The 12,044-nt window shown below is 46.2% G+C and overlaps 1 protein-coding gene and 1 long non-coding RNA gene across 3 annotated transcripts; one reads left to right on the top strand and one right to left on the bottom strand.

Annotated features, from left to right (window-relative positions):
- Positions 1 to 5,630: 5,630 nt before the first annotated feature.
- Positions 5,631 to 6,815, top strand: LOC133913151 (HMG-Y-related protein A-like). Its single transcript, XM_062356214.1, has 2 exons — positions 5,631 to 5,844; positions 5,955 to 6,815. The coding sequence occupies exons 1-2, from the start codon at positions 5,773 to 5,775 to the stop codon at positions 6,501 to 6,503; spliced, it is 621 nt and encodes a 206-aa protein (XP_062212198.1). The 5' UTR covers positions 5,631 to 5,772; the 3' UTR covers positions 6,504 to 6,815.
- Positions 6,816 to 9,071: 2,256 nt separating this feature from the next.
- LOC133913149 (uncharacterized) lies at positions 9,072 to 11,742 on the bottom strand. 2 transcript variants are annotated; one of them, XR_009908996.1, is made up of 8 exons: positions 11,387 to 11,741; positions 11,107 to 11,290; positions 10,871 to 10,981; positions 10,578 to 10,729; positions 10,299 to 10,485; positions 9,947 to 10,175; positions 9,718 to 9,808; positions 9,072 to 9,638 (listed from the first exon to the last, which is right to left on the bottom strand). It is a non-coding gene; the product is annotated as an uncharacterized LOC133913149 (long non-coding RNA). The 2 variants fall into 2 exon arrangements; XR_009908995.1 differs by having other exon boundaries at positions 9,718 to 10,175; positions 11,387 to 11,742.
- Positions 11,743 to 12,044: the final 302 nt, after the last annotated feature.

Here is a 12,044-nt window from a genome sequence, read left to right as displayed (position 1 = left end):
GTGTTACCAAGTGTCAGCCGACCTCACATTGGATTAGTTTACGCAACATTCTCCTATCCCATCTTAATAGAAGTGCTCGGCGTAACCGACCTTACGGTTCGAGGGCGACTCGAGAAAAGTGCCAGATCCTTGGTTTTCCTACAGATCCGGATCGGTTTTTTTCCACACAATTTCCATAGCTTTTTTCCAAATCCACATTTCTGCTGCCCTCGTGTGATTTAGGGCTTTCTGCCCGGTGATCCACGTGTGGTTGTAGAGGCTTCTCGGCGGAGTTTAGGCGACGTTTGGTGGTTGTTTGGTGGTCTGATCACGGGGGATCATGCGTCTGAATTGGATGGCATGATGAAAGGTTTGAAGCTTTCTGCAGCGGGAAGAACTGGCATCAGGAGGAGGGAGAAGGCGGCATCACGATCGGGCGAATTTGTCTGGCATGTTGTGGGAGAGGTGTTGGCGGAGAAGAACATTCACCCTGATGCTATAACACAACCGCTAGGACGAATTTGGTTCCAGACAGAGGCTTGATTTGTAAAGAGATGGGAGGTAACATTTTCCTTCTTCATTTCAAGGATCTGGAAGGAAAAAGAAAGGCACTGGAAGATGGACCGTGGGTGATCTGATGGTGCTGACAGAATTCGATGGAGGTAAGCGAGTGGATGATGTCGAGTTCTATATTCCTACTTGGATTCTGGTTACCAAGCTTCCGATGGGATTCATGGATCGGGAAATGGGAGAGGAGATTGGGGAGAAGGTGGGCAAATTTATTGACATGGATGAGGATGCGAATGGTTCGGCTGCATGCTGCTTTCTCCGGATCAAGGTTCGGCTTGACATTCGTGTTCCGATCCTGAGAGGAGTTTTGATTGATGGAGGTGATGATGGGCGTTGTCTGTGGTGTCCCATAGAATATTATTTCTTACCAGAATTTTGCAACATCTGTGGCATTATTGGGCACATAGATAAAAGATGTAAGACCGGGAATTGGAGATCTAGTGATAGGCCTTATGGTGGTGATCTCCGAGTTGTGCCGGCCAAGAAAAAGGTAGTGGATGCGGGCAAATCTCGTGGAGGGGAATTGAAAGGTTCTGGTACTTCTAAGGCTAGTGGGCGGAGTGAGGTGCAGGATTGGAGGAAGAATAGAACTGGCAGCTCATCTTTGTTGATCTCAGGAAATAGCGCAGGTAAAACTGATGCCTAGCTGCAGAACAAATCAATGGACAATACTGATGAGATGGCAAATGAGTTGATGAATGTGCATGAGGAGGAAAAGCAGGCGTTGGGGAAGGCTACAGTAGAGAAAGAAGTCCAGGTCTAAGAGGGCAATAAGAACATCAAGCAGACAAACCTTCCTGACCATACACATGTCCAGGATCCCAATGTCATGCAGGTTGAGGAAAGGGAGAAGGAGAAAGTAGAAAAGAGTAATGTAAAGAAGAAGAAGCCAGGCATTTAAGAAACTGGATAGGAGGGTTTTACCCCTTTCTCTATTGGATCCGAATCAAATCATAAAGAAAAGGGGTGCTGATGAAATGGATTGTGAAGAACATGACCAATCTGGGAAAAAGCAACGTACACATGGTGACATTGGTGTGGGGTCGGACAATGAGTTTTATAACAACCTAGAGATGGCGAGGCTGTGACAAAATGAAGCTCATCGCATGGAACTGCCGGGGTTTGGGGAACAGGCCGGCAGTTCGTGGTCTTCTGGATCTCCAGAAGGAGGACCCTGACATTCTCTTTTTGTATGAAACAAAAATGGACAAACGGAGATTGGAAAAGTTTCGGTGGATGTTGGGTTTGACTAAAATGGTGGTAAAGGAGTGTGTAGGGTTAAGTGGTGGTCTTGCGCTATTTTGGCATTGATGTAGATCTGTTGGAGGTCTCCAGGTTTTACATTGATGTTGAGGTGAAATATGGTGGTGGTGCGTTTTGGAGGTTGACGGGTATGTATGGGTAACCACAGGAAGGAAATAAAGAGCTGACGTGGCAGGCATTGCGTGACTTGCATAGTAGGGTGGACCATCCATGGTTTTGTTTTGGTGATTTCAATGAAATCTTGTTTGCTCATGAAAAGGAGGGTGGTGCAATGAGATCGCAGGTGTGTATGGATCGATTCCGCACAGCCCTTGAAGATTGTGGTTTGAGTGACCTTGGTTATGAGGGTGATGTATACACTTGGAGAAATCACAGTCATCGCCGAGATCGATATATCCGTGAGCGATTGGATCGGGCGGTGGCTAATAACGCATGGCGATCCTTGTTTCCAATGTATAGAGTTATCAATGGAGACCCATGTCATTCAGACCACAGGCCGCTTATTGTATGTTTGGAGGACCAAATGGAGGCATTCAGATCTGCTCAAAATTGGAATTCCTTTCGATTTGAAGCAAAATGGCTACAGGAGGAGGCATGTGCTGATATTGTGCCAAAAGCATGGAACCATGCATTTGAGTTAGGTGCCAGTTCGGTCAGTGGTGATCGTCGGGAGGTGGCTGGTTCTTTGAGTGACTGGAACAAGAATGTACTAGGAAATCTTGAAAAAAGAATTAAGAAGCTAAAACAGGAGCTGCTCAGGTGCTTAAAGCAACCACTTTCGGACTCACAAGTGCATTTGGAACATGTACTCTGCTACAGATTAGGCAAACTTGAAGAACAACTTGACTTGTATTGGAGGCAGCGTGCACATGTTGATTGGCTAAAAAAAAGGTGATAAAAATACTGATTTTTTTTTCATAATTGTGCTTCTGAAAGAAAACAAGTCAATAGAATTAAAAGACTAAGAAGAGATGATGGTTTTGTTGTGGAAGGAAAAAACCAGTTATTAAACCATGTCTCTACATATTATCGATCATTATTCTCCTCAAGTAAAGTTCCTGTCGACATGCATGCTTTTGATCATGTGTTGCCAAAGTTTACTGCTGCTATGAACAACTCTTTGCAAGCTCCCTTCAGTGCTGAGGAAGTGAAAGAAGCTCTTTTCTGCATGGGAGATCTTAAAGCACCCGGACCTGATGGTATGCCTGCCATTTTTTATAAAAAGTTCTGGGAAGTAGTAGGAGAAAAGGTTCAACAGGAGGTAATTACTGTCCTAAATGGTGGGGACTTTCCATCCGGATGGACTGAAACTAATGTGGTGCTTATTCCGAAAGTGAGAAATCCTGAAAGAATAAAAGATCTCTGGCCTATCAGTTTGTGTAATGTGCTATATAAAATTGTGTCCAAAACTTTGGCAAACCGATTGAAGATTTTCTTAGACGATGTTATTTCTCCAAATCAAAGTGCTTTTGTCCCAGGCTGCTTAATCACTGATAATGTTTTGCTAGCTTATGAGATGTCACACTTTATGCAAAACAAAAGATTTGGAAAGGATGGTTACATGGCTCTCAAATTGGATACGAGTAAGGCATATGATCGTGTTGAATGGATTTTTTTGGAAGCAATGCTATCAAAATTGGGTCTTAACCAACATTGGGTTCAACTGCTTATGAATTATGTCCGCACAGTATCATACAGAATCAAAGTGAATGGCCAATATTCAGAAACTATTGTCCCGCAAAGAGGTCTTAGACAGGGCGATCCACTCTCGCCATACTTATTTCTAATTTGCGCAGAAGGTTTTTCCTCGCTGTTACAGAATGCAGAACATCTCGGTTTGATTCAAGGTGTAAAGCTATGTCCTAGTGCACTGCACCAAGTGTTTCACATTTGCTCTTTGCAGATGACTCTTTAATTTTGCTGAAGGCTGACCAAGCAAGTGCTTCACAACTTCAAGGTATTTTGGACCTTTATGAAGTGAACTCCGGCCAAGCTATCAATAGGGAGAAAACTAGTGTCATGTTCAGCAAAAATACAAGATCTAGTGTGAAGAGTATTGTGATGCAGACTTTGCAATTAAATTCAGAAGCCCGAAATGAGAAATATCTTGGTTTACCCGTATATATAGGCCAATCAAGAAAGAAAGCTTTCCAATATATCAAGGAAAAAAATTTGGAATCGCATACAAGGATGGAAGGAGAAAATGTTGTCCAAAGCTGGAAAAGAGATTTTAATCAAAGCAGCACAAGCTATTCCTACTTACGCTATGTCCTATTTTGATTTAACAAAAAGCCTATGTGAAGAGATTAATACGATGATGTGTAGGTATTGTTGGAGCCATATGGACAATGAAAACAAGATGCATTGGTTATCCTGGGAAACTTAATCAAAACCCAAAAGAGAGGGAGGTCTCAGATTTAGAGATCTATATGCGTTTAACATGGCAATGCTATCGAACAAGGTTGGAGACTTTTACAAAATTCTGATTCTTTATGTGCTAGGGTATTAAAAGCATTATATTATCCGAATGGCAGTCTGTTGCAAGCTGTTCCTCGTCAAGGTATCTCGTATTCATGGCGAAGTGTGCTAAAAGGAGTTGATCTCCTTAAAGAAGGCTTAATATGGCGTGTAGGCAATGGACAATCAATTAATATATGGCAAGACCCCTGGATTCCAAGAGGTAAAACAAGAAGGCCATGTACATACAGAGGTCAGACACTTGTTTCAATGGTTCATGAACTTATCAATTCGCATCCGGGTACATGGGATGCAGACCTGGTACGTTCTATTTTTTGGCTGGATGATGCTGAAGTTATTTTGTCGATCCCACTTCGTGATGGTATAGATGATTTCCTAGCTTGGCATTATGATTCGAAAGGCTTGTTTTCAGTCAAATCAGCGCATAAGCTTCAGGTGCAGTTGAATAACCAGCATGCCGCTGAAACTAGTGGAAGTGGAATTATTGACGGTCTTTTTCTACAAATTATCTACTAATTTTCAAGCTATTTAATGCATTGAGATTTTGAAGCAAAACATTTGTCTTCAGTTCCTCCACCACCTTCCTTACATCTCTCTCAATGACCCAAACCAACAACCACCATTGAAACTGGCTCTTTCCCGACCCCTATACCCTGTCTCACTGCCCTCATCTCTTTCTCAATCAACCATAATAGTTTCTACCAATAACAATATCTCTTTCAGTAACAAGAATTATTGTCAGACCTTATCATCGCATGTTCACACCTCCTATCATATCTCTTTCATATTATTAATCCATATAGAGCACATTAGCAACTGTATCTAAACAACATCTTCACACACCATATCACCTAGAGGAGACAACACATGTCACCTACCAATCATAAAACCTTCGAAGAAACAACAGTACAAACAAAATAAAGTGCGAACATACGGATTAGAAGGTGAAAAACCGGCGGCTGCAGAGGTGGACCACCACGGTTTCTTTACACGCCTCGAATCAACAGAAATTCTTGCGTCTCCTCGTGTTGAAAACGATTTCTCCAATAGTTACAATCTTATAATCCACATAGAAACTTCCATCTCCTCGCGTTGAAACGACTTCTCCAATGGTTAGAAACTTGGAATCCATACAGAAACTTCCCTTTCTGCTCATTGGCACCATCGGTTTTGCACGACACTCTTGGTTGACCTGGTCAGCCACCACGGTCCACGGCGAAAACGGTTGAGCTGTACGGCGAGTGCCCGCGGCCGCGAGCCGGGTCGCCCCCGGTAGGCCGGTATCGCACCACCCGACAGATTCCTTGTCTACCACTGTACTTGCATTCCTTCCCGCAGCGCCCCCCCCCCCCCCCCACCCGCGTCGCGGACCCGTCCCTCCTCCCGTGCGCTGCGCCCCCAATTCCCACCCCTCCCACTACCCCCACGCACCGAGAGGGAGAGGAAGCGACAGCCAGCCAGCCAGCAGCCAGGAAGGAAGGCATGGCCACTTCGTCCAGTGGCGACCACTCGCCCCACGCCGGCTCCGACCTTGTGCCCCCATCCTACCCCGAGGCAAGCCTCCCTCCTCCATCTAAACCTTACCTCCTCTGCTCCTTTCCGCCAGATCTGCAGCTCCCTCTCGATCTGCCGAAGTGACTGGCTTGGGGCTGTTGGTGCTGCAGATGATAGCGGCGGCGATCGCGGCGCTGGCGGAGGACAACGGCTCCAGCCAGGCCGCCATCGCGCGCCGCATCGAGGCGGAGGCCCGCGGCGACCTCCCGGCCTCGCACCCCGCGCTCGTCGCCGCGCACCTCTCCCGCATGTCCGCCGCCGGGGAGCTCGTCGCCGTCGCGGGGGGGAAGTACGCGCTGCCACCCCCACCGCCGGCGCCGGACTCCCCAGACGAAGACGACGACTGCCCCGAAGAAGGGGCACCGCTGCCGGTGCCACCGCCCGCCAAGCGCGGGCGCGGCCGGCCCCCGAAAGTGCGGCCTCTGGGCTTCCCCGCTGCCGGTCTCGCCCCCAACGGCGTGCCTGGAGCCGCCGCCGCGCCGCGCCGGCGGGGCCGCCCGCCCAAGCCGCAGGACCCGCACGCGCCGCCCAAGATCCCGCGCCCGCGCGGCCGACCGCGCAAGAACCCGCTCCCGGAGGGGATGGCTCCACGGCCGCGCCCTGGCGCGCCGACAACGGCTAAGTCGCGCCCGCAGTTCGCTGAGGTCGGCTTCGTGTGATGTGACGTCTCTCCACCGACCGGGGCTGCGGAGAGCAAGCGCTTGCTAACATTTGCCATCGTTCCAGCTGCTGTCTGGTGTGGGGTTCCTCAGTTCGTGTTGTTGCCTAATCCGGGGAGCGTGCAGGGGCAGGACTGCAGGAGTCGAGGCGGGGCGGCAGCGGTGGTGGCCGGTGGTGTGTTGTGGTTCGTGGTGTTGCTACCTACTTCCGGTGGTCGCCGGACGGGTTTGGCTCCGGCGGTGTATCTTGTATCTCCTTGTCGCGCGCGCGCGCGCAATGCAATGCTGTTAGTCTGATCGTTTCATTCGCCAGTCTCGTCTTGATCCGTCACTCATCTGCTTTTATTTAGCTCAGCTAACAGCCCAGCGGTTGCTATCAGGCAAGAATTGCAGTGATCTCGTGGTGCCTTTTGTTGCTGGTGGGTGCTTGATGCTACTGCGTAATTGCATATCATCCTCTTCTGTAGATGTAGTCTTTCTGTTGTTGTTGAAGTGTTCTAAGATCGTTGCTTGCTTAGCATGCTTCGAGCTCCTAATCTTCTTGTCCTGATCTATGGCGTTTGGAAAGACGTCGAATTGTTCATCTACCAAGTTGCAGCATTCTGGTGCTGTAGTAGATGGACTGTTGAACCCTATTGTTACCTGTGCTGTCGCACAGATGATGCCGCGATTGTTAAGCTGTTGTTGGGACAAACGTGTGTGATCTCCTGATGTAGAGAAGCCTCCCATGACAGGATCAACCGATCACTGCCCCACCAGATCCGATGATCAGATGTCGTTCTGGCGATGGTGGCACTGGCTAGCCCTAGGTTCATGGTGCCATCAGTGCAGCAGAGGCTGTTGCATCGAAGACTGAGGTAGGTGGGTAGGTGCCTCAGCATGGCACGTTTTGATACTTATCAGTTACGCAACTTATATACTGGGAAATATTTGTTCCAGCTGCTGCTGGGCTCTTCTCGTGTAGTCAAGATGAAGATTATGATTAGTCTTCCTTGGGTAAATGTCTTCAGTCTTGGCCGCCTAGAAAATAACGGAGTTTGTTGGGAATTTTCGTCCTGGCTGCACTGGCAGACTGTTTGTGCGTCATCCTCGATGTTGCTACTGGTTCACTCATTATATTGTGTTCAGCGTTCTCTAGAATGTGTTGTTTCTTAACCTTGTATTGACTTCGACCTTCCAATGTCCAATTGAGCTGTTGTCTAAGTGTTTGTTTGTTTTAGTTTTAGGCTATGAGAATCTAATCTAATTTATAAAATCCGTAGAAACTCCTTCCTACCAGATTATTGATTGTGAGATTTTATAGTCATAGATTATGAGAATTAGTTTTTATATTATAACCGTTTGTTTTTTATTTTACTTTTGAGCTATAATCTATAATTAAAATAAAAAACAAATATGACGTAAGACTATGAACAAAGTGCAGAAAGGCAATGGATGTAGTGGCATATGTTCCCAAGTTTGAATATTGCCCTAGTCAGGTTTAGCCTATCGGGTTCGGATTCCCTTTGACTTACCAAAGAGATGCCACGGTACCATCTCTTTTCTGTTGAAGCAATCTGATCGGAAAGCAACGTTTTGAGAAATGTGATCTCTTTGGTACCGAAAGGCGCAAGATCCGTCTTTGCAACGTTATGAAATTTGTTTGGTTCAGCTAAACATCGCAAGTGAATATTTGAGAATCCCAGTTGAATCCATAACTTTTGATCTCTGCATCCCTCTTCTTGCCTACCTCCGCTCGTCAGTTAGGCAAGCAGCACTTGCTGGCTGCTGAGCAGTAGCAGCTAGCAACGGCGGGCATTTCCAGCACCTCACAGTCATGGGCTAAAAAAGCATCGCACAACATGCGCTACGCTACCCAGGAAACGCACAGCATCTGCAGAGACACGAACCATGAAGTGAACTTCTGATGAATTCCAGAACAGCACCGTCGCGCAGAACGTGGCAAACTGCAGTATTCCATGTCTCGGCCACGTGTTGATCATCCAAGGAAACGTACATTGGAACTTGGAGTATTCAGAAGTATCAGGGAGAAAGGACCGGGGTTACAACAGCATTCAGCACCTCTGAAAGGTACAAAACTAAAGAAGTAACCCTGCCATCTTCTCGTCTTTCCTGCTCCATGTCATTTCTGCTTCTACCCAACACATCATCATCCATGGTGACAGTGGATGAACTAACACGAAAATCATGTCATCAGACTGGGAAAAAGCATAAGCAAATAGCAGATGAGATCATAAACACTAAAAGAAACTCAGAAAAACATTACAAAGATAATAGCAGCGTAGTATGTAAGTCGGTCACTGTATGATCCCTTTGTTAATGGACGCCTAAAATTTATCTGATCACGGAAACGAACACCTAAGAAGAGCACTTGTTTAACATCTAGGCACGGTCAATTAAAACAAGTGCAACAACACCAAAATGAACTCCAAAAAAATAGTTTTTTCAGTCCTTGGGAACGTACCAGGATGTGCCATGTTAATTAGTGTTATTCTTGGTAACTTCTTTAAAGATTGGAGATACTGATAGTAGAATCCGTAGGCACCGAATCCATTAATTCGGTACCTCACATGGACCGCAAATTAAGTCAATCTGAGACAAAACCGAACTGCCAACGGTTTTCATTGCCCTTATTTGGAATATTTGTCTGGCCAGAAACATGAAAGTGTAAAGTGTTCGATGATGTGTTATTACCGGGTGGAACAAGTTGGAGACAATTGTATAGACCCCCTGTTGCACAGAACCAACAGGAGAGGAAGAAACAAAGTATTTGCATCATGGATGACGAAACTACAAAGATGGGCAACTTCTAGCTAAACGTTGAAATTTCTCTTGGCTTTGTTGGCGCCTGCGAGCGTCCATATTAAGTTTATTAGCACCTCCGTATGCTCACTAGTTTTAACCCACCGCCACCCGCTCCTCTTGCATGTAACATACAGGGCCTCCCCTCCGACTTCCTCAAATAAATAATAAACCATATCCTCACCCAAGGTTCTGAAATATACATGCATGAAAGCCAACTTTCACAACATTCTCATGTAATTACCACTAATCTTCTTAATTACTCCACTCAGGATACAAGTCTTCCCTCCAGGCACCTTCAGTTAAGTCGAGGGCTATCAAGTTCTTCTCCAACTAGCAAACAGTTCTAGTCAGTAAAACAGTTACAAACGGGAAACAAAAACAGTTAATTTGTGCAGAGTCATTGTTATACCTCTTCTTTGGTTGAATATTTTGCCTTACTTAACCCATGTGAGTCACTCACGTGCACTTCAGCCTCGGCATCTGCTAGTTCCTTTTTACGCCTGGAGAGAGTAGGTAGAGGAAAATGATATTGGTATGCTTCTCATCGATCAAAACATACTATGAATAAATTATTTCTCACATCAAATGAAGTATATATCCACCAATATATGTGAAGCGAGCAACAAAAAAATATTTACAAGATCATATCATGCAGGTATGTCTGTTACAGCTGGGTCAAGTGGTCCCAATAGCAAAAGCCAGCAGTTCTGGCCCTCTCGAAAACATATCCATCCATTTCGCTGGTCAACATATCTAAGGCAGACAAGCGGATGATTCTGCTCATGGCGTTCTCTCCATTGCAGACACGGGCACACGGCCCTCTCGCTTCAGCTTCTCGCAGATCAGCTCAGCCTCCTTCGTGGTTCCCTTGACATTGTTGTTTGCAATTTTTACAAGCAAGTTGATAACCATCCATCAAACAGTGAGTACAAGTACAGAGCAAACGATTAACTAGTAGTTGGTCGTTTCTGGTCTGGCACCGATACTTACCAACAGGACAGCACGGGTAGCAACAGAAGCAGAGCACGGATCTGCACGCAAGTATTTCTTCATGAGACGAAACACCTGATCACGAATGTCATGGCTCAAGGTGTTGTCATGGTGGTAGGCATTAAACCCCTTCCTCAACCGCTCGAATCAACTCGGCCTCCTTCATGATACACTTGATACAACCATGCTGCAAGTGGAGTAAATAATAACACTAGGAATCAGCTCCCAGATAAATAAAGTGGATAAGGTAAACTGATCTGAAGCTGTTTCTACATGTACCATAACAGCAGGGGTGATAGGTCTATCCTTTTTGTGCAGCACAAGACTTAAGACTTTCTGCTGAATCTTGGTGCTCAGCCTGATCTCATCAGAGGTAGCACTTACCCCTACTTCATCCACTCAGGAACCAATTCAGCCTCCTTATCGCGGCACTTGAAAAGTAAGCGAACAATAGATCAATGTATAATTGGTGTGCATTAAGTTACTGTTATTACTAGCGAAGCAATCGATCAACGCAAGCCTAACCTCAAAGGCTGCAGATTAAGCTAGTAATTGGCAGGAACTGGAGTTACCAGATAGACGACAGTAGTAACCAAGTAGTCATCGCCATTGGCAGAATTGACTTGCTGTTGCCCGGTGACAGCATCAGATAGAGTAGCATTGGCAACCTTCTTATCGCGACGCTTGAAAAGCAAGCAAATAACAGAACGTTTTTACAATTGGCGTGTTGAGTAAAGATAATTCCTAGCGAAGCAATCAACAAATGCAACCCTAACCTAGCCTGGAAGCCTGTAAATTAAGCTAGTACCTGGTAGAAACTGGAGTTACCGGGAAAGTAACAATGGAAAAATGGCTTGCTGTTGCCCGACGGCAGCAGTTGTATCAGATTGAGTAGCATCGGCGTTGGCATTTCGCCGGTAGTATTCCTCAAGGTATTTCAGGTCGTCGACGGGAAAAAGCCGTTCCCATCCCCATACCCCTCTCAAAAAGATCTGAACTTGCCAAAGATTACAGGGATTCAATCCAATTTCCCGGAAGATCGAAAAGAAAATTGACGAACTAGGCTGAGGTGAGAGGCCAGGGCATACCGTGGTGTCTGACAATCACCCACGGCGGTATCTCGTAAAACTTGATGGAGTCTTTCTTCGCCGCCTCAAACTGTTCGACCCATACCGTGAGGGTCTCCCTAGCCATGGACAAGAGACAAACGAGGCCTCGAGCTCCATGCTATGCAAAACGCCGCCCTTGGAGTCAGCGCCACCCGAGAAGACTGGGCCGAAACTGCGCCAGGAGACGATCCCTTGGAGACCTGGGGCCTCGACCTCCATCCTCCTCCAGTCCTCCTGGACGTTCCGGTGACGCCGGCGGAGAGGGCTGATGTGCAGACCAGGAAATAGGATTCTGTCCCGCTCCACGACGGCTGTCAGATGCCAACAGTGATTCATGAGTGACGAACAGTGTCCTGGCGTTGGATACGGTCCCAACGGTGATGAAGTGATTTTACTGTAGGAGAATCTTATCAATAATATTTTAGTTAAACCCGATTTGTTTCATGAATTTCAGATCGTGGATTATAGAAACTCATCTTAAATGGACTGTGGTATAATACAAATATATATTTGTAGAATTTGCTTACAGAATCTGGTCATTTGTTTACATAATCCACAATCTACGATTCATGAGCAAATAAATAGGACCTTAGTCACTAAGTCGATTATTACATAATCACGACTTCAATTACTAATC

This window comes from Phragmites australis, chromosome 3, assembly GCF_958298935.1.
Source record: "Phragmites australis chromosome 3, lpPhrAust1.1, whole genome shotgun sequence".
Taxonomy (NCBI): domain Eukaryota; kingdom Viridiplantae; phylum Streptophyta; class Magnoliopsida; order Poales; family Poaceae; genus Phragmites; species Phragmites australis.
Note: the sequence above shows the minus strand (reverse complement) of the source record. Positions and strands in the feature narration are given on the sequence as shown.